The sequence below is a fragment of the Lissotriton helveticus genome, chromosome 4_1 (assembly GCF_964261635.1).
Source record: "Lissotriton helveticus chromosome 4_1, aLisHel1.1, whole genome shotgun sequence".
Taxonomy (NCBI): Eukaryota; Metazoa; Chordata; class Amphibia; order Caudata; family Salamandridae; genus Lissotriton; species Lissotriton helveticus.
In genome coordinates this window covers 364,389,399-364,412,813 of record NC_136063.1, presented here as the reverse complement: position 1 = coordinate 364,412,813, position 23,415 = coordinate 364,389,399, and the positions used below count along the sequence as shown (strand labels likewise).

Below are 23,415 nucleotides of genomic sequence, written 5' to 3'. Positions count from 1 at the left end.
TTAAAGATTTCAAATGTTCAGTGCATGAAGTATCACTGCATTCAATAAAAGTTGGTCCGCAAATTGTGTCCACTTTTACAGAATGTAATTTTAGTACATGAGGCCCTAACCTTTTTCCAAAGATTTTACCATCATTACGTTTAGACTGACTCAGTTCGATATAACACGGATATTTCAGCATATTGAACTCTAATTCTCTAGGTGTAAGCTCTTTTTGGAAACTAAAGGATCCTTGACCTTGACCTCTCTGATAAAATCAAATGTAACTGTAACTGCGAACTCATTGCATTTGGACCCGAAAAATATTTTTGTAAATCAACCCTTTTTTTTTTTTGCAGGGACAGTTAGGAACTGCCAGTGTTACTGTTTTCGTCAATGGATTCAATGTTACTTTAACAGGCCATTTTCTGTATACTTCAGCTACTGATGCTCCAGTAATTACAGATGTAATTCCAAATACAAGTAGTGTCTTGGGTAAGCACCTTTGTAAATCATTATTTGGCCGGTTTAAAAAAAAAAGTGTTAACAGATGCTTCTGATTAAAACTTTCTCATCGGCGTGTATTGCCCTGTTCTATAATAAGAACATGCTTTATTTACTCTGAACAATGGAGCAATGAGTCTATTGTCACATATACACACTTAGAAAGGCATAGGGCTCATTACATTGTTTTTTTGTGAAATATGACATTCAGCCAACATCTATAAAGATGAGAAGAAGACAAATGGAGTGAAAGATCCCTAGAATTCCCACCCCAAAGCCTTGATGGTCAACAGGAGTATTTTTAAATTTTGAAAATGATATATATTAGCTGATCTAATGCTGCATCATTAGTACGTGCCTGGGAAATACAATTGAAGGATTATTGTGAACAATGTATTCAATGTGAAAAACATTTTGAACAGTTCAAAATATTTTTCACATTGAATACTTTTTTCACAATCATCTATCAATTTAAATTTTATATTATTGATTGACTGAATGTAAATTCATTTTTCTTACATTTTACCAAATTACCTTCTTGGTTTTTGTCAGTTATTTTACTTTTACTGATATAGATCTACCCCCTTCAGCCTAGCATGTTGTTTCATTAAATTCAAAGCTTTATATTTATTTTATTATTGAGGGGTCAAATAAGTGTTATGCTGTTCACATTAAGCAGTCCTATGTGAATATTACAAAGGTCTACTGTGTTTAAAGTTTAATATGCAGGCTTGATTTTTGCATCTGAGGCAATGTTGACAAAACTGGTAGGAAGCAGCTGCAAAGAAAAAATGCTTTACGTCTGGAGACTACATTTTATTGATCATCCCTTGATTGCAAAGGAATGTGGCGAAATATTCCCTTTGCTTTGCTACATGTAACATGTCTTTAAGGCACACCTGCATAGTGCAAGACTGTGACAATCATAGGTACACTGCTGCCTGAGGGCTAACATGCCCCATGCCAGCATTGCACGTGCCTGTTCTCCACTTGTCACATAAACCATAATTAGCATGTTGGGAGTGTAAACATAATTCAGTGCACCAATGTGTAATAGCCTTTTAGGGCCGGTGTGAGAAAGCAGTTTGGTAGCTATAATATATAATAATAATAATGTCACTATTCTTGTTAGGACCAGTAAACGTTTCAGTCATTTAAACCTGAATTCAACCCCTGGTAACTATGGTAGAGAGCCTATTGGAGTTAAAAAGTGGAAAATACAGCACAATACAAAATCGACTCTAATTTATAAACATGGAGAACATTTTAATTAACAAAATAACACCAAAACAACTCAAAAGTAAAAAAAAGGGAACCGGAGACATTATTTTTAAACTTAAAAAAAACAACAGACAGCTGGTTTTGCTATACCAGGACAAGGCTAAGGTTTGAGGGCCCACCATGATCGTGTGCGGGTGAGATAGGAGGCATAGGTAGGTCATGAGTTACCTTTAAACTTAGACATTTGATTGGAGAAATGGTGGTGGTCAACGTGTCGTTGACTGGGAAAACTGCAAAGTGAATCCGAGTTGGGGTTCCAATGGTGTTGGATTGGAATGAGCAGGATCCCAGTGCGGTCGTCGAAAAAGGACAGGACTGGTCAGAGCAGGTGACGTCTAGCATCTTCCCCCAAGAAGGTCTCCATGTTCTTCAGCTTCAGCTCTGCCTTGCTCTTGGTGAAGCCCACCAAGTTTGCACCTGGAAACTTTTGTAAATGTGAGATCTGCTTAAACTGGGCACACCGACATGTTGGATCCCACCATTAAGTCAATTGCCTTGGCTTGATAGAAGCCCGGTCATCTACTGGTGCCAAAATAGAACTGTACTGGGGGTGTCACATCTATGCCCAGTGAGTGCTTGTCTGTTGGTGGGGGAAACTCCTGGCCACACCCTAACCAAGCAGGTAATGGTTCCCAGGGAGGAACCTGCCATCTTTTGCAGTACATCCTGTGAACTTTACGGTAAAATATCCCTCGTTGCCCCTCTCTTCCTAAAAGTGACATGGCATAACCTTTTTTTCCCTGTGGAAAGCTCCCTGTGCCCACTCAGAGTATCACTCAAACCCATTTCTGGGGCAGCTTCTCTCCCACTGGGAGTTTGCATGACTGACTAGCAGGACATTAGAAGTGGCAGGCCCTAGTGTGAGCTGCATCTGCCAGTGACAAGGTAGGCATATGTTTGTTATATTCCTGGGCAATGCCCAGATGGTCTTCCTGTCAGTGAAAGATCAACACCTCTCCTTTTTTCTAAGCTCTGGAAGCCACTTCACACATAATCAAGAAGCCATTCATTTCCTGAGTGAACACTGACTGAGAGGCACCTTCGGCCCAGGCAGAATAACAATATCTTTCTAAAACTTGTCATTTTCAGAAGATGAAATGCAGATTGGCCATTAGGTTGGACTTTATATTATTGTTAAAATGAGTCCTTGAAACATATTTTCTAGCTACTCCCAAAATAAAATTAAGCATTAAAGATGTTATCATGTATCTCTGTGCTTTTCAATGGGAAAGCCAGCCTTGACACAGTGAAAAATATAACATATAAATGTACTACTTTTAAATACCATGCACCTGGCCCTTTGGACATTTAGGGCCTGATTTAGTGGTGACTTATATGTATTAAAAAGGGAAATTCTGGCCTTGCAAAAGGTTTGGAGACATGCTTTGCATTGTCACTTTAGTGGTGGCACAATATGTGTTGCAGTCCACTAGTGACTTTTAACTTATAGATCTTGGGTATACTTAAGTATCATATATTTTGGAATTATAGGTCAACTAAATATGCAAATCAGGAGTATGACCAATTTCGACATGTTTGAGGATGCAGGTCACATGCACGGAGCCTGGTTGGGGGGTTTGAACAATCAGGAAGATGCATTTTCCTACAGCTGGTACTTGCTTATATAGTTTAAAAGAAAGTATAGCCAAAAATCTCACTGTGTGGACAGGAAAGGTGGGGCTGCACTTCAGTCTGGAATGAATAAGCTATTTTATTCACATGCAGAAATCATTTTTAAAGAATTGCTTGCTTTATATGTTTTAAATTATGGAGAAAACCCCTCAAGGCAATGAACTATAAAAAAGATAGCATGTCTGTTGGAGTGCTTGCAAATGGACTCAAACTTTTTTCAGATGTCAATTCTGTCACTTTAGGACATTATAATCAAGTCATTATAGTAAGGCCCTCATTACAAGTTTTTCATAATAGGTAGGGGTATTTTCCACACTAAGAGCCCCATTACGATGGCGGCCGGACTTTGTCGGCCCGCCACCGTAACGGAAAACGGGACCGACCGCCAGAGGTGCGGTAGTCCGCACGCCAATTAGGATGTGACCGCCACCCTGGCAGTCGCATCCAGCATCTTCCAAATTGTTGAAGTGGCATGCATTGCATTGCCATGCACAACGAGACAAGAAACACAAAAGTGTGCCTACACCACCCTTACTTGAATCTAATATTAATTGTAAAAGGCCGAACAAAATGTATTTTGGTTTGACCAGGTATTTTTAATTTATACCATTTCATTTTACACTTTCTTTTGAAAAACATTTTGGCTAAATGTATGCAGAAAAGAGAAACAACTGTACATTCATATATTTACACTAATATACAATACAATTTACAAACATAAAATGACATTTCATATGTACATTAAATCAAAACAATACATCATACATCCCACAGAAAACTTTTAAACAAGACAAATCATTCATATATATTTTTTCTTAATCCAAAAAATGAATGAAAGACAAAGTCAAAAAAGTTTTCTGTGGGATGTATGATGTATTGTTTTGATTTAGAGTACATATGAAATGTCATTTTATGTTTGTAAATTGTATTGCATATTAGTGTAAATATATGAATGTACAGTTGTTTCACTTTTCTGCATAAATTGAGCCAAAAAGTTTTTCAAAAGAAAGTATAAAATGAAATGGTATAAATAAAAAATACCAGGTCAAACCAAAGTACTTTTTGTTCGGCCTTTTACAATTAATATTAGATTCAAGTAAGGGTGGTGTAGGCACACTTTTGTGTTTCCTGTTATAATATTGTCCAGCCTACCCAATGCCCCAAATGGGCCTAACTCCTTAGCTTCACAAAAAGCACAACGAGACAGGCACGGCGCGGTGTATGCCACCTTCTGTGTGGCAATGAAGGGGGTACCTTAGGTACCCCCCAAGTGCAGCCACCCAACCCCCCGGGGGCCTGCAACGGGGCCCCAAAGAGATTCACCATATGCCTTTCCATGGCGAAGCCTCCGCCATGGATAGCAAACCCGCCGCATTTATCATAATATGGATGGTGGTGCCTTCAAGGGACCACCACCATATAGTGTGCCTTTTCTGCCCAGCCTGCAATTGTACAGATTGCCGACTCGCGGAAAACCGGCGGACAGTCTTCCTGACCTCTGCGGTACACCGCGCCATACTAATATGGCAGGTGGTAACTCAGGTATGGATGGCGGGCGGATCGTCACCGCCGGGCTGGTGGTGGCGATACACCCACCATCCAAATGGGCCCCTTAGTAAATAACATTACCACAGGGTGAGGTATTTACCACATCTGGTAAAAACCTTTTTATTCTGAGTTTTACAGGAAAAATGTGGCATAACCTGAGGGATTGTTTTTAATATAGAAAATGACACGTGTTTTGCCTTTTTAAGGGTATTTCCCCTGAAACATTGGAGCACGCTTGACCTGACAGATTTTAGCTGGGGAAATCTGCAAAAGTGTCATCATTGTCACACATCTCATTAGCCGTGATTCAAAGATTATATGAATGAAGGTACTATTTATTGTAATTGATTAATAATTATACTGTGGGGTTCCTTATGTATTGGGTGAGATAAATAATAACTATCATAGGTTTCTGGGGAATAACATGCTGATTCTGGTGTATATTGTACCAAACTCTGCATGGTTAATACCATACACTTTTCCCCTAATACATTTCCATAGTTATCATGCTAGCTTGGTGCATTGCAATTGCCAGCTCATTCCTCTTCCTTTCTTGCATCTTTGTTTCTATCCATCCTTTTATGCATGGCATAGCATTATTCTACCCTTCTCTCTTTTCATGCCTATCGCTCTGCATGCTCCTCTTTCTGTTCTTCATCAAACCCTTGTTCCCCTTCTATTATGCTTCTGCCTTAATACCCCCTCATTCTAACAGTCTCTTTATCTTCATTCACCAACCTATTTCATTTTATCTTTTTCTTCCCCTCTCTGCACCTTCTATACACCTTCTTTATAGATCAACTTTGTTTCCCTCCTCCTCTTTACCTCCACCCCACACCTTTTCTTTCCAGTGTTTTCACTTTTGTTCCTCGTGCTTCCATTCTCCCTTAATATTGTATTTCTACAGCTTCCTTACAATGCTTTTTACTCACATTCTCTCTTTTGCCATCTGATTTTCCTCTTTCTTCTGCTCGCTCATCCTGTCTCTCAGCTCCTATCCTTCTTGCCCCTACTTTTTTTCTTCTCTCATGTACTAACTATAATTTCCCCTCTCATTCTTGCTTCCATCTTTTTCTTTCCACTCCTCTCATTCTTCACTCCCCATCTAGTTTTCTCGGATTGCCTCAGGTTCTTCACATAATTTATGCATAATAATGCTCACTCATCTACCTTTCTATTTCTCTCACTTATCCTCGCCTGCCTTTCTTTTGCCCCATTGCTTGCCTCCATCCCTTCTCTCTCTTTTGTCTCTTGTCTCTTCTGCCGTATACTGCCTTTCTCACCCCACCTCCTATTTCACTCCCTTTCTTATTTATATCGCTTTCTCTGTTATTCTTCCTCATTCCTGGCTTGTGTGAAGGAGGGTGAAGCTGGAGACAATGTGTGAAGGAGGGTGACGCTGGAGACAATGTAGAATTTGAGAGTAACACAAAGAATGGAAAGGGTAACCTCAATGGCCCACATGTGTTGAGTAAAAATAGTGCTGGAAAAAGGCAATGTTAAAGCTTGTACACAGTGACACTGGATGGACCTTGCAGTCCTCTTCTGCTACATGTTTCTATTGATCACAATGAAACATCTCTATGAGTTTAGCCCAGTCCTCACAGCTCTTAGTGTTGTTCTCAAAATCAAAGACCACACCATCCAAGCAATGTGCCATTTGGTCAATTCCTTAAATCTTATCATCGTGTTAAATGTCTTGTGAGTACATGTTATAGAAATAGAATGTTTGAAGTCTGGAAAATCCTGCCTTGATCATAGACGTTTGCCAAAAACACTAAAACCTCATTGTTGTCGGCCTCATGGTGCTTTATGGTGTGCTACATCAAGACTTTCCAATGTCAGATTATAAAAGGGGGGATTAAAAGGTATGGGTGGGCAAGTCATTGCAGATTTTATATAAGTTACTGTCGATCATTTGTAATTTTTCTTTCACCATTTCTGACCTTTTAATGTATAATTCAACAGGTGTGAATTATTTGAAAATAGATCAGAAAATCAATGTTGTTTAAAACAGGGGTCCCCAAAATATGTTTGTCCTGGAATCCCTAAAATCCTTAAGCTGTCCCTGCTTAAAGGAGGTGTAAATGCATTGATTTCTTTAAAAAGTAACACTTTGAATGAATTCTGCAGTATACATCAAAAGACAGCTATTCGTCTGAGTTTGTCTATCCATAGGAATTTGAACTGGAATGGTATTCTTCCAGAGGTAATCATATGCTGGAAAGAGCACACTGTCCTTTGCACCATGGTGCGAGGCAGTGCATTATGGCACTCATGTTAAAACCCATTTCAGGGAATGACAGCAGAAGGCCAACAATGGTAGATTTGGCTCTGCTCTGAATCTTCCATCCTATGCAAAGCAGCACAACAAATGTGGTTGCTGTACAGCATTGCATAAATGATTAGTAAATCTGAGTCTACATTTTAAATTCGATAAAAATATTCTGATCTTTAAGACAGGCATGTACAACTTTGGAAAATATGTTTGTATCTTTGCATTGTTGAATGATTGCCATTTTGTAAATTAAAATAACACATGTTGTTTTTTATACTAATTTAGGAAACAGAATTCTAACATTATTTGGCTCCAATTTTGGAAATGCATTGGTCAACACTAGAGTATACATTGGTGCGGGTCTATGTCCAGTACTTGCAGTGAATTCTACGCATGTTGTCTGCCTTTTGCCCAGTCTCCCACCCGGATCGTACCCTGTCTTTCTGCAAGTTGGAAACTTGAGTTTTGCTTCAGTCAGGTAAGATGATTTTTGATCGTACTGTAGTATTGGTGAAAACGTTTGTTTTCTTGGCAAGTAGTGGTTTCATTTAGCTTTTGGTGATTATGAGTATCAAGATTGTATTTAATGTTTGTGTACTTGTGTACTTGTAGCTAAGAAGAATCTTCCTGTACTGTGAGTCTAAGAGAAAGACAAACTGAATTAGTTAGATTTTAGGTATGATATGTTAACTAATTTGTAAATGTGAGTGTTGGACTTTGGCCCTTAGGGCAGGTTCACCCCTAGACTTTTTGCTTGAAATGGTGACCTGGAGATGGTGATTTTTGGATACTGCGCACTTTCACTGTGTCCCAGTGGAAAGTGCGTGCGCACTCTGAGTGCATGTGCTGAGCTAGGCCTGCCCGCCCATAGGAATGCATGGGGAATGTATGTGTCCCTGGTAGTTCCTGATGCGTGGGGTGTACAGGCTTGAGTCTGGTATGTGTGAACTCGTGAGAGTGAATGCTGCGAGATGGTGTATGCAGCATGTATGTGTCTAGTAGCGAAGCGCCATTTCTAGACATGGCTGTACGTGTGCTGTGAGGGTGCTGACGCATGATTGGCTGGAGCTGGCTGGCATGCCAGGCTCCAGGAAGTCTGGATGGGTCTGCCCGGTGGTGAGTGGGAGATTAGCATGAGTGATGTGTGGGAGGAGTGTACCTGTGTCCTGGATGGGCTGGGTTTTCCCCACACAATGCTGGCTCCGCCCCCCTGTGGTGTGACTGATGACCCAAGCCCTGCCAGTGAATAGAATGGGTGGTTGGGCCATCAAGAGTGCTCCAGAACCAGCTGCGACTGGTTCTGCCCCCACCCTGCACCTAAAGACAAAGGGAAAAGGTGTATAAAAGAGGGGCTATGACCCCATGAAAAGGTTCTTGTTTGCTGCTTGAATCTACCAGGGGCGTGCTGCTGCTTGGGCTCAGGGATGGCTTGCCTCCCTGAGCCCTGCCCAGCCCCTGGACTTCTGCTGTCCTGGACTCTACCAGGACCTGATTGTTGGCTGTTGCCCTAGCGCCTGGAAGCGCTTCCTTCTCTCAGAGAGCGCTGGGAGCGCTGGATTATTGCCCCAGGGCTGTGGCTGCCCTTAGCGCCCCGTGAGCGCTTTACTTTGCATTCCTGGGCAGAGCGCTGTCGTTTTCCCTCGGAGGGAAGCGCTCCTGCCCTTTTTGGTGCCCCAGAGTGCTTCGTTGCACTTTATTCTTAAATTGCGGGTGCCACCCCGTTTATCTGGTCCTGAGCGAGTGCCCACCTCGCTGGTACCTTTTGAATGCTTCTCGAGGGTGCCACCCCTCGTAAATGCCCCCAAGATTCACCGCCGCGGCCCGAGCGCCGCAAAACAGGAAGCCAGGCACTTCGGTGCCTGACGCGGGGCGGGACTTCCGGTTTTGGAGGGAAGTCCCGCCCGCCACCGCACCACGATTGGCTGGCTGCCTGCCGACCAACCGGAAAGAGAATGGGGCTGAGCAATGGCCGCCCGGGGCTCCCATGATGTGGAGAGAGCCCCGGGGCAGCCAGGAAGCAGTCGCCGGATGTCGAGGGGCTCCCAGGACCAGGAGGGAGCCCCGGTGGGAGGAGAGCGCCGCCGAGCACCAGAGACCCGGTGAGTGCGTGCGGAAGGGAGGGGGCGTCGGGGCACTTTGCCGGTGCCCGCCCCTCCCCTCCAGAGCGAGGCTCGTTGTGTGCAGAGGCCCGTGGGGCCTCACCTAATGCCGAGTCCCCCGAGAGGGACTCCGCCTGGGTTCTGAGCCCGAGAGGCTCTTGGGCCCCATAACTGCTCCGAGTCCCCCGAGAGGGACTCTGCCTGTTGTCCCGAGTCCCCCGAGAGGGACTCCAACGTGCCCACATTTGTTTATTGAATCCTGAGAGGGGCACCAGGCGCCCTAAGTGTTCCTGGGTCCCCCGTGAGGGACCCCCCTGCCTAGTGAGGCGGAATTCCTGTTGGAGAGCCTGAGAGAGGCTCAGAGGGACATTCTTTTTGTGCAAAGAGCCCAGCGAGGCTCAAAGGGGCCAGTTGGTTTGTTCAGAGCCTGAGAGGCTCCAACTTTGCGCTAAACTTTCCCTGCTCCAGTTGCCCAGCACTTTGTGGGCAACTGCCACGTTTAGGCCCTGACATTGGGACACCGGGACAGTCACAGGTGGTGACTGGTGAGTTTGGGGAAATTGGTATTTGTTCTGCACCTCTGAATGTATTGATTATGCGTCATGTGCCTTTACACCTCTGAATGTTACGGCATCATGTGTTGGCTTACACCTCTGAATGGGTAGATTATTCATCATGTGTTCTCTTTGTCCTTTTACACCTCTGAATGTTACGACATCATGTGTGTTGCTTTTGCACCCCTACAGGTAGTGTGACGTGTAGGTGGTTGTTTTCTCCCTAGTACAGGTGGTGCTAGTGAGGCCCTGTTACCAGTAATGACTGGTTGTATGCTATTACTGAAAGTATGGCTTTATTACTGAAGGTATTGCTAAAGTGCTATTACTGAAAGTATTGCTTTATTACTGAAGGTATTGCTTTATTTCTGAAAGTATTATTTCTGAAAATGCTACTTCTGATTCCTGACAGTGGTCCAGGTGGCCCTGTCTTGTAAATATCCCCCTGTAAATTCTGCCCGTGCCTCTGGCACATTGTAAAGTGTGTTTTATCTAATGTGTTTTGGTGTAATACAAAGGCTATTTTTATATAACCTTGTGTGGAGTTTCCTTTGTGGTGGGCCTTTGGTTGTTGTTGCTGGGGTGCGTGCGCAAATACTTAGCCTACATCGCCTCCAAGTTTAGCCTTGCTGCTCGCGCCACGTTACCTAGAGGGTGAGTAGGGGTTATCTTGGCGTGTAACTCCCTTGCCCTGACTTGGGTGTGGTGGTCTCTGACTGACTTTGGCGAAAGCCCTGGCCAGCCAGGGATCCCATTTCCAACATTGGCGGCAAGCGGTGGGATAAGGATTTGTGTTTGCGTTGTACCTTAGTAGCAGCTGGCTGCACCACAAAACTCTGCATTTTAGATAAAAACATTTTGGGGATTATTGTATGGAGTTTGCTAAAAATGTCATTTCTGTGGAAATGTGTTTCTTGTGCACTTTGAGTTAGGTGTCCCTAGCTCGGGAGGGTAGATCATCCCCCTAAGTGCAGTGTGTTTTCTGGATTCACCAGAAGGGTGGGATCCAGTGGTGGCAGCGTAAGTGTGTCCAGTGCATGTGTCCCCCGTCCCTGCCCTGGAGTAATGGTACCTGTGTCAAGTGTGGTCAGGTTGAGAAGTCAGGGGTGGTAGAAACTGCCTTACCAGTCTGGGGAGGGGTGTGTGTGGATGAATGGTGTGTGGCACTGGATGTGTTTGTGAGTTCTCTGGATGGGGAGCTTGCTGAATGCTAGTTTTGTTCAGATACCTAAGTCCTGTGTGTTGAACTTTTCCCAAGAACGTCTGCAGATAGTGGAGCCTGCTTTTTGATTTCTGTGGTCTGTTGAGAGACAGAATTTTGGAGTTGGTAATGTTCTGGGAGGAGAGAGGCATAGGGGATGGAGTGATTCCAAAAGGAGTGTCTGAGGTGTCTTCCAGCCCAGCGTGGTGGAAGAGGTTCAGTGTAGCCCAGCTAGGTCTCGGTGTAGGGGCTCACGTCCTGTCTCAAGAGGAGAAGGAGTGGGTGGGACTGCATGTCTCCAGGTGCCCGAAACCCAGTGTCAGGGCCTGGAGTGTTTCTGAAGGGAACATCAGGTCGGGGGCCTAGGCTGTACCAATAGGTCATTTGAGGAGGATCTTCCAGAGTGTCTGGAGAACGTGGAACCTCTGTAACCAGGGTTCCAGTAGTTCTGGTGTCTGGCAGTACCGCTCCAGTTGGGAGGGTGCAGAAGTCCAGATGGAGGGGTGCGAGGGGGATAGGTTCCCCAGTGGAAGAACCAGTGGGTCAGGGGCCAACCAGAAGGGTTGTGTCGCCAGTGAGTGGCCATGGTGATGCCACTTCTGTCCTGAGTGTCAGGCAGACTTGTACACGACACATTAGTTGTGTCACCCTCAAGGAAGTCCTGGTGCGCCAGGCATCTGACCAAAGAGGTACGTCCCTTGGTTGGGGAGCCAGTAGCCGGTGTTTCCGGATCTGGACGTAAGGGCAACTGTATGTAGTGTCCTGAAGTTACAAGAGGGAACTCCTGCCTGATGAGAAGGAACCGGGTAAGCTGTATGGGGTATTGACCTGCAGTGGTTGCCTTGCTGCTGAAGGAGGAGAGAAAGTCTTAGATTTTTGTTTCCAACTTGTAGAAGTCCTGGTGCGCCAGGCATCTAACCAAAGGGTAGCATCCCTAGGTTGGGGAGCCAGGGTCAGGTGTTGCCTGTCCTGGACGGTAGGGCGACTGTAGCCAGTGTCCTGGCCGGTTTGTCTTCTAGGGGTACCCCTGTGAACACAGGTGGGGCTCATCTTAAGTGAAGAGACCCTGTGTTTCCCAGAAGGGGTGGTACAGGCCTAGCAGGGATCTTTAGGGTTCTTGGCTGAGTGTTGTGGTACTACCCTGCGAGCAGGTGGGGCCTACCTTAAGTGGAGGGACCCTGTTCTACAGTGGGAGGGTGCAGAACTCTGGAAGGGGGTCAGAGGAAGTCTGACCCCTGTGCATCCGGTGAATTTGAGTCCCAGGTGGTAAACCAGTTAAGGGAGCTGTGACTCAGTCATGACCACCCTGGTGTCCTGTAGGCACCGCACTGAGCAACGTCCCCCTCGAGCAACGCCGCCTCTGCGCTCACCGACGTCGTCTCGACGCCGTCAACGAGCCATAGGATGCACCGCAACTGGGGGGCACCGCTGCGTGCAACGCCTCGCTACACCGTTCTGGTGGTGGTCTGACTGTGGTCACTGCTGCTGAGGAAGACAGGTCCTAAACTGGTGGGAGAGTTGTGTTCTGGAGGGTGCTTCAGAAATAGAGGTAGGGTGGGGCATTCCTGCCCGTGACCTCTGGTCAGCCTGAGGGTGCGGACCCTAGGTTGAAGGACCAGTGATAGTTTGGAACTAGACTGAGAAAGGGAGTGGAGAATGGCTATTGTAGGCCAGGGGTTACTACCCCCCACTCTGTGGATGGGCATGGACCAGTGGTATCTGGGTGGCCTAGGGCCTGGTCCTGGCCGTGGACAGCTTGGGAGTACCAGTGGGGTAGCCCAGTTGGTCCAGACAGTGTGTTTAGAAGGAATCCCATGGGTTCACCGTGGCGTAGAACAGGAGGGTGTCCCTGCAGTTGCGGGCCTGCGTCCGTGTTCTATCGCCCCAAGCAGGGAAGTCCATCACGGTGGTGATTGTTCTCCCCTGCGTTTTGGCTGGAAGGGGGTTATGTTGGACTTTGGCCCTTAGGGCAGGTTCACCCCTAGACTTTTTGCTTGAAATGGTGACCTGGAGATGGTGATTTTTGGATACTGCGCACTTTCACTGTGTCCCAGTGGAAAGTGCGTGCGCACTCTGAGTGCATGTGCTGAGCTAGGCCTGCCCGCCCATAGGAATGCATGGGGAATGTATGTGTCCCTGGTAGTTCCTGATGCGTGGGGTGTACAGGCTTGAGTCTGGTATGTGTGAACTCGTGAGAGTGAATGCTGCGAGATGGTGTATGCAGCATGTATGTGTCTAGTAGCGAAGCGCCATTTCTAGACATGGCTGTACGTGTGCTGTGAGGGTGCTGACGCATGATTGGCTGGAGCTGGCTGGCATGCCAGGCTCCAGGAAGTCTGGATGGGTCTGCCCGGTGGTGAGTGGGAGATTAGCATGAGTGATGTGTGGGAGGAGTGTACCTGTGTCCTGGATGGGCTGGGTTTTCCCCACACAATGCTGGCTCCGCCCCCCTGTGGTGTGACTGATGACCCAAGCCCTGCCAGTGAATAGAATGGGTGGTTGGGCCATCAAGAGTGCTCCAGAACCAGCTGCGACTGGTTCTGCCCCCACCCTGCACCTAAAGACAAAGGGAAAAGGTGTATAAAAGAGGGGCTATGACCCCATGAAAAGGTTCTTGTTTGCTGCTTGAATCTACCAGGGGCGTGCTGCTGCTTGGGCTCAGGGATGGCTTGCCTCCCTGAGCCCTGCCCAGCCCCTGGACTTCTGCTGTCCTGGACTCTACCAGGACCTGATTGTTGGCTGTTGCCCTAGCGCCTGGAAGCGCTTCCTTCTCTCAGAGAGCGCTGGGAGCGCTGGATTATTGCCCCAGGGCTGTGGCTGCCCTTAGCGCCCCGTGAGCGCTTTACTTTGCATTCCTGGGCAGAGCGCTGTCGTTTTCCCTCGGAGGGAAGCGCTCCTGCCCTTTTTGGTGCCCCAGAGTGCTTCGTTGCACTTTATTCTTAAATTGCGGGTGCCACCCCGTTTATCTGGTCCTGAGCGAGTGCCCACCTCGCTGGTACCTTTTGAATGCTTCTCGAGGGTGCCACCCCTCGTAAATGCCCCCAAGATTCACCGCCGCGGCCCGAGCGCCGCAAAACAGGAAGCCAGGCACTTCGGTGCCTGACGCGGGGCGGGACTTCCGGTTTTGGAGGGAAGTCCCGCCCGCCACCGCACCACGATTGGCTGGCTGCCTGCCGACCAACCGGAAAGAGAATGGGGCTGAGCAATGGCCGCCCGGGGCTCCCATGATGTGGAGAGAGCCCCGGGGCAGCCAGGAAGCAGTCGCCGGATGTCGAGGGGCTCCCAGGACCAGGAGGGAGCCCCGGTGGGAGGAGAGCGCCGCCGAGCACCAGAGACCCGGTGAGTGCGTGCGGAAGGGAGGGGGCGTCGGGGCACTTTGCCGGTGCCCGCCCCTCCCCTCCAGAGCGAGGCTCGTTGTGTGCAGAGGCCCGTGGGGCCTCACCTAATGCCGAGTCCCCCGAGAGGGACTCCGCCTGGGTTCTGAGCCCGAGAGGCTCTTGGGCCCCATAACTGCTCCGAGTCCCCCGAGAGGGACTCTGCCTGTTGTCCCGAGTCCCCCGAGAGGGACTCCAACGTGCCCACATTTGTTTATTGAATCCTGAGAGGGGCACCAGGCGCCCTAAGTGTTCCTGGGTCCCCCGTGAGGGACCCCCCTGCCTAGTGAGGCGGAATTCCTGTTGGAGAGCCTGAGAGAGGCTCAGAGGGACATTCTTTTTGTGCAAAGAGCCCAGCGAGGCTCAAAGGGGCCAGTTGGTTTGTTCAGAGCCTGAGAGGCTCCAACTTTGCGCTAAACTTTCCCTGCTCCAGTTGCCCAGCACTTTGTGGGCAACTGCCACGTTTAGGCCCTGACATTGGGACACCGGGACAGTCACAGGTGGTGACTGGTGAGTTTGGGGAAATTGGTATTTGTTCTGCACCTCTGAATGTATTGATTATGCGTCATGTGCCTTTACACCTCTGAATGTTACGGCATCATGTGTTGGCTTACACCTCTGAATGGGTAGATTATTCATCATGTGTTCTCTTTGTCCTTTTACACCTCTGAATGTTACGACATCATGTGTGTTGCTTTTGCACCCCTACAGGTAGTGTGACGTGTAGGTGGTTGTTTTCTCCCTAGTACAGGTGGTGCTAGTGAGGCCCTGTTACCAGTAATGACTGGTTGTATGCTATTACTGAAAGTATGGCTTTATTACTGAAGGTATTGCTAAAGTGCTATTACTGAAAGTATTGCTTTATTACTGAAGGTATTGCTTTATTTCTGAAAGTATTATTTCTGAAAATGCTACTTCTGATTCCTGACAGTGGTCCAGGTGGCCCTGTCTTGTAAATATCCCCCTGTAAATTCTGCCCGTGCCTCTGGCACATTGTAAAGTGTGTTTTATCTAATGTGTTTTGGTGTAATACAAAGGCTATTTTTATATAACCTTGTGTGGAGTTTCCTTTGTGGTGGGCCTTTGGTTGTTGTTGCTGGGGTGCGTGCGCAAATACTTAGCCTACATCGCCTCCAAGTTTAGCCTTGCTGCTCGCGCCACGTTACCTAGAGGGTGAGTAGGGGTTATCTTGGCGTGTAACTCCCTTGCCCTGACTTGGGTGTGGTGGTCTCTGACTGACTTTGGCGAAAGCCCTGGCCAGCCAGGGATCCCATTTCCAACAGTGAGTCTCAAATTTCTATATGAATTGCTGGTCTGCATATAGACATGGATAGCCAAAAGTACATGATTGGGCCATAAATATGGCACATATGGCAAATTCACTCTGTGACACAGGAATGCATTTACAGACTCACCCTAAAATGCTACTATTGGAACAAAATGAACATCAATAATTTACCACAAGTTCAGTATGGATACAAACATACTTCTGCAAGCATGTGACAAAGTAAATGGGAAAAACATTATAAAATGAACAATTTTCCAGACAGCATATTTTGAATGAGCCTGATCTAAGATACTGATTGAACTTCGGCAGAGCAGCGCCTACTCTGTTGAGGTGGGTAGGTTGGTAGGGGGGGTTTTGACTTGCCAGTCATTGTACCGTGCAGTATTTTTAATGAAGGAAGTCTTGTCCTGTACTACTACTTATCGCTCATTGTTTAAAAAAAAAAAGCTGTCCATAACAATATTCGATTTGCTGTAATTCATTTTTAGACAGTTTTGCACTAACTTGACAATCCTTAAATGATAAACATTTTTATCACAAAAATGCAGAAGTTATTTAAAATAAACATTTTGTCATTCACAAACTGGTGGATAACCAAATCAACCGACAAAATCAGGGTTCTTGGTAACTTCCTATATAAAATTAATAAATGTTCCAGCTATACCACCTTCCCTAAGACATCTCAGTGATTTATGTATCAAAGTAGATCACCCCAAGACTGCCTTCAACCCCCATTGATCTTGTGATAAGAGTCACTACCCTCCCCAACATCTCGACCAACAAAATTAGCAGAGTAAATAATATTCAAAACCGCCACTCAACAATGGAGTTCCAGATCAGGGTTTTATTACAAAATCTTAAAAATAAAGTAGTACTGAATAAAGTTAAATGTAATGAAGACAAAAATGCAAAGTCCATCTTCAGATATCAAAATAGTGCTGAATCGCAAATGAACCGCAAAATCAATAGAGAGGACAGAACGTCTAACTGCTAGCAGGAACAGGGTAAGTCTCTGGCTCACCGCAAAACCAAGGGTTTGTATACACATTTCCAGCATTAATAATGGGCAAAACTTCAAACTCACAATGGTATGACTAGTGATAAGACTTTCCAAACAAATCAAACAATAACATGTAATTATAATGCACATAGAATTAACACACTGTTACAAACGCCTTCAGCAGCATCTAAACTGTTGCTGTCCAGAGATGAACAACACTTACATTTTTTAAACAATAGCCCATATGACAATGTTTTCTACAAAGATCACAGCAGGAACACCTTAACGTTGTTATATTCAAATATGTGAGTATGGTTTCATTCACAATGCATGTGCTTGAAGGAAAATTACTAAATCTGTCACATTGTTCTGTACTTTGCAAAGACTGCCGAAACTGTGCGGAAAGAAGTCACACAGGTGCACATTGAGTGGGAGGTGGAAATGAGCAGGAACAATTTGAACAATTCATCACAAACAACATTCATTTTAATTAAATGGTGTATCAAATAAAAATGTGACACTGCTAAACTCATTAGTAAACACCCACTTATAAATGTCTGAGAAAAATGGTTTCAAGTGCAATATTATTACTTCATCAATTAATACCAAAATTAATCTTACAAATTCTTATTTCTACAAATGATTTGTCACCCAAGATGGCACATTAAAAAACATTTCCAGAGTACACATATGTGTAATTATGCAATTTATTTTTATTATTGGGGAGCGACATCAGTGTTTGGAAAATTCCTGTTCCGAAACAGATCAGAGGGGCTTCATAGTTCTATATATGTGTGAATATTTTGTTTCTTGTTTGCTTTTATCATAAACCTTAACACATTTTTAACCATACGATGTGCCTTCATTGGGGGTATTCTCTTAATAGTAATATAACATAGCAAATCAAAATCCTGCATTTCACATTTTATCACAATGTAGAGTTGCCAAGCAGAACATAAATGCTTCAACTTAACAACATGTTTAACTATGACTAATCTATTGACTCACAAAGAATACAAAGTGCAGATTCCTGATTTTTAAAGCAGCCCATGCTCTTTAAAGAATCTAGTTCTGTTTTTTTTTCAGTTCAAAATATTTTATTGAAATTTTCATCAAAAGAAACAATAAACAAGACATACAGAAAAGTATGAGAAAGTCGCAATTCAAAATATAAAGAAATCCTTATGCAATGATAACTTAAGAACGGGAAGGGAAGGGAAGGGATCATATAATATCATATAATTATTAGATAATGAGCCGAGCTACTTATACAATAACAATATATGTATCAATCTGGCATCGTAAAAAGAAGCAAGTATTATAATTAATGCGATAAATAAACATCAATAGGAGTCCAAAATAAATGATAAGAAATAGAATTTTGACAAACCCCAGATAAAGATAATTGTGCACCTCTTCTCGTAAAAATAACCCAGGACCACCATGCATGAACTGATAATTTTGAAGCATTTTTCCAACAAAAGGTAATAGATTTTAACAAAGCTGAAATTAGGAAATTAAAAAGTTTACATTCAATTGCATCTAAATCTTGCGACAAGAGTACAGATTTGCAAATTAACAGACTATAAAATAAGTCTTCTTGAATATTAAGAATCTTTTGAACAATGACCCATACGTCTGTCCAGAATTTAGTTATTAAAGGACAAGTAAAAAGCATATGTTGCAGTGAACCAGAGTGCAACTTACAATGCCAACAAGTATCAGATTGAAGGATTTTAGCATTAAATAATCGCAATGGTGTCCATAAGCAATTAAATAAAATATAAGAATTAGTTTGAAACAGAGAAACAGGTAACCAACCAGATATATTGGAGATCCATATAGTTTCCCACAAATCAATGGATAATGAAAGTGATAATTCATTGTTCCAAAACTCTGCAAGCATATTAATATTTGAACCTAAATTGTTAGACAATTTTTTTATATAAAATAGAAACACAATGAGGATTAGATGATATAGTTTGAATATACGTGGATAGATCAGTATGAGTAATAGAGGGAATAGCGTGTGAGAATGAATCCAAGATAGAATTAGTTAATTATTCATATTTAATAAAATCTGAATTAGCTAAACTGAATGTAGTTTGTAACATTTGAAATGATATAAACGTATTATAAGAATAAACATCCTTGAGATAAAAAATCCCAGCTTTAATCCATGAGGACCAAAAACTAACGTGTCTATTTAATTTAATAAAATTACTATCCAATAGTGATAAATCAACAGTATTGGACATGGGATGTTCAAAAATAGAATCAAGATCATAAAAAATTAATATAGTGGATTTAATGATATAAGATTTATGAAGACAAGAGGATTTATTTGACATGGTAAGTAAAGTGGGAAGTGAAGAGGGATTCAAAATGGATTTTTCAATAAGGAACAACGTGGGAGGATTATGCACAAAGGTATGGTTAAACCAAATAGCACTTTGTTTCATAATAAATGCTTTATGATATAGAAGAAAATCTGGAATGCCAAAACCAGCATTACCTTTCAACTTATGATACAGAAGAAAATCTGGAATGCCAAAACCAGCATTACCTTTCAACCTTGTTCTGGTTTTTAAAAACACAAGGTGTGAAGGCTTTGCAGTATAGGAAAACTTCTAGGGGAGCAGGCATTGGTCTACTGGACCAGTGTCTATTCCCACCAAGGTCTCCCGGCACCATACATGAAGAAGAAATTATTTTTGGGGGACACATTTCCCTTTGCAAATAAGTTCCCCCTCCTGGTATCTGCAACTTATCAATTGTTTGATATGATCACTGTAATTATGGTCACAAACCACTCATGCATGTCATACTAAGATGCAGTTAGGAGGGGATATCCCTTGTATGTCCCTACCTAATTGGGACTCGGTATGAATCACTAAACTCATTTTCCAAGTTGGGAAGGCTTTACCAGCATCTAAAGTGGGTTTAATATGTATGTAAAAGTTATTCTGTGATCTCAAACCCAGTAATCTTGAAAGATCATTTTTTTGCAATAGCCAAATGGATTTGAACCTCTCTAGGTTAGTCTAAAACGTATTTGATTAGGGTCTTCCTCCTATAATTTATATCTTTTCTTTTCCCTTAGTGACCCTTTAAAGGCTAACATTACTTACATTTTGGAGGTAAACAGTATTTCTCCTCAGCGTGGATCAGTGTTTGGTGGCACAAAAATCACAATAACAGGTTCTGGATTCAGCACAGAGCAAGAGATCAATGAAGTGCAGCTAGGTACGTTATGTTTTTAGTTTATTTTTTCATTTTAAAGTCAAAAGTTAAATCTTTATTTACTTGATCTTAAATATTAGGTAAATAGAGAAGTAAACAATAGATGATGTCTGCTCACTTCCTGCAAAGGAGGTTATCACCACTTTTTTGTGTTCTGGATTCTTTCGACATGTTTTTAAAATGGTTCACTCACTTGCTCACTGAGAAAATGTCACAGGAGAAGGTGGTATTATTCATATTCATTTGGTCCTTACTACTGACACATTGATGCCCTGAGGCACTAGTCCATTTATTGCATGTTAGCCATTCAGGAGTAAAAAGGCCCCACTGCTAGCAGACACATTTCAGATTGCCCAGCCTCGGACTTTCTCAAAGTTCCACCACACGTTTGAGTACTGAAACCCCACTGCCATCCCGCGATCAGACACCACCCTACACCTGTACTGATTATACTTTGGCAGAAAACGTTATAATTGTGGAGAATGACTGTATTTCCTCACCTTTAGGTTTAGGACTGATCATTTTCATGTCCTGAACAGAATCTTGAGAATGAGGGGTTCTTAAAAAGAGACATACTACAACTGATCTGTAGTTGAAAGATGCATTTAACTTGTTCCAGAGTGCTTCCACACTCCATAATTTCATACAGTAAGTATTTTTCTTTCATTGTATATTATAAATAACTTTGATATCTGTGTAGTATAAACTAAACTCAACAAGAACCGACACCCACCATTAAACATAGTGGCCCTCTAAAGAAGTTACTCTTCATACAAGGCTTACAAGGGGTCTATTCATACTTTAGCACAAGATAGTGGTGAGTTGGCTGCCATATGACATCACCATTGACTGCTTTTAATTACTGTGATTGTTGCACAATTTTACAACTTTGCCCGCTTTTACAATTTTTAAACTTGCCTATTTGCATAGCGTTACCACTGTCTCCCACCTCGGTCCACTGCAGCAGCTTGCTGATTGAGTGGAGGGCGTGGCTGACAGCACGCAGGTCACTGGCAGGGCATTTCCGGTCGAGGAGGGGGCGGAATTGTCCTTCCGCTTGTCCTCCTACTTTAGACCATTGTGCCAGCGTGCACGCAGAGGATCGTGGTGAGTTAGCTTCCGCGACATCAACATTTACTGCTTTTAATTACGGTGATTGTTGCAGTTTTAAATTTTTTTAATCTTAGCTCGCATTTCACGTTCAATTTGCCCACTTTTAACAATTTTCAAACTTGCCTATTTGCAGAGCGTTACCATCTTTGTCCAACGCAGCAGCTTGCTGATTGAGTGGAGGGCGTGGCTGACAACACTCAGGTCACTGGCAGGGCACTTCCAGTCGAGGAGGGGGTGAAGGAGTCCTTCCACTTGCCCTCCTACTTTAGACCGATGTGTGCGCAGCGGGCGCGCCTGATGCAAGCCCGTCTGCGCCCATCCGGCCGGGACCAGTGGCCAGAACTGGTGTTCCCCCTAAGAAAGACTCTAAGAGCCCTCTATTTTACTCAAGGAACTGATATTAGCCAGATATGCTCCTTGCAAGCAAACATAGTGTATAGTAGCGTCCCCAGAACACACAGAGGGGCCCTTTCCCTGTACCACCTGTAAATGGCGTAGTCTAGCACGGACCTAGAGATCGCATATAGAAGTAGATGACCGGGTGAAAATTAACTGCATCTACTTCAATGCTCGGTCAGTTCCTAAACACAAGATATGGGACACCATTAAGGAGGCAGACCCTGACCTGGTCTTTACTACCGAAGCCTGGTTGGATGGTAATAATTGCCTGACATTGCAAACGCCTTACCCCCGGAATGTAAAATAATAAGGCAAGACAGGCAAGGGTGGAAGGGTGGGGGGCTAACCATTCTATTTAAAGATTTCCTCAACTGTCTCCCCATCACAGTAGCCCATCTGGGAGAACACAAGCTTTTTCCATTCCAAGTGTCTAAAGGGAACAACATCATACTGGGTGGGGCTGATCTATAATTCCCCTGGATACCAGCTAGAATTCAGCACTAAGATACTTACACAGTTACTTCCCGCTTGCCTAAACTACAAAGACTTTATGGTTCTCAGAGACATTAATGTCCACTTTGAAAAATCCAATGACACGGTGGTAACCCACCTGGTTAATAATATGCAGATCCTCCAACTCAAACAATGGATCAAGGGGCCCACACACATGCAGGGCATACACTGGATTTATTATTCTCTAATAATGAATCCACCATGGTTGAGGAGATTAAACCCGTCACATGGACCGATCACTCACTAATCACCTTCTCATTTACCCTACCTGTGATACCAGTAAAGGCTTTGAAACCTACTCATGGAGCATACAGAGCATGGAAATCAGTCACCCCTGAATCATTTTAGCACCATGTTACCCATAATCAATCTAGAGGCTTTGGGAACTCTCCCCACCAACAGGAGTGTAATGAACCTCGTAACGGAGATTACCAACACACTGGACCAATGGGCACCTAAACGTAAGCCTAAATCCACGAAAAGAACTATGTCGGAAAAGTGGTACACATCCGAACTTAAGGCACTGAAAAAAAGTGCTAAATATGGTAACACAAATGGAGGATGTCCAGATCTGACCCTGACAAATCAACTTACAAAGCAGAATTCAGGAGCTACTTTATGAAGTAATTTGAAGACTGAAGCAAGGCAGTGGTCCTCGGATGTTAAAGGTCGGGAGGAGGGAGACCGCTGAGACCTGAGCAACATGGCTGATGCCCGGTGGAGCTGTTAGATAGCTGTAGAGGAGATTGGCCCTGGTTCACCCCCTTGACCATCACCTACCCAGCCTGACATTCGGCATAGTTCTCCTTGTCTTCCCGCTGTGTCTCAACTCCCTCTCTGGCTTGTTTCTATGCCCTCCCCCCACCTTCTTCTTTTACTTCTATCCTCATAGCCTATACATCTATTATAAACTGTTTTTCCCGAATGTTGAGACCTGAGCAATATGGCTGATGCCCGATGGACTTGCTAGACAACTAATGAGGAGATTGGCCCTGTTTCCCCATCGACCGTTACTTGCCGAGCCGGACATTGGACACAGTTCTTCCTCGTCTCGCTGCTATGGTTCCTTCCTCCCCTCCTTTCCTATAAATTCTCTCAACCTCGTTGTTTGTTTACTGTGCATTAATACGTTATTGCAACTGAAGCAATTTGTAATGCAATGTTCTTCTGTTATAGCGCTCTGATACCTACGGGTCTAGCTAGCGCTTTACAATCATTTTGATGTACCTTCTAATGCAACATTCCCCTGGTAAAGTGCTCTGATACCTCCGGGTCTAGATAGCGCTATATATTGGTCGCGAATCAAATAAACTAAAAACAGGTTTTTCCTGAATGCTGAGACCTCAGCAACATGGCTGATGACCGGTGGAGCTGCTTGACAGCTAATAAGGAGATTGGCCCTGGTTTCC

At 44.2% G+C, this 23,415-nt stretch overlaps 1 protein-coding gene across 1 annotated transcript in view; it reads left to right on the top strand.

Moving 5' to 3' along the window:
* The window catches only part of LOC144828000 (fibrocystin-L-like), a 1,506,874-nt gene that overhangs the window by 738,584 nt on the left and 744,875 nt on the right, over positions 1-23,415 (top strand). The window contains exons 33-35 of the mRNA XM_078686147.1: positions 339-474; positions 7,508-7,700; positions 19,842-19,984. Of these exons, the coding sequence (XP_078542273.1) occupies positions 339-474; positions 7,508-7,700; positions 19,842-19,984 (472 nt within the window). The remainder of the gene's footprint in view (positions 1-338; positions 475-7,507; positions 7,701-19,841; positions 19,985-23,415) is intronic.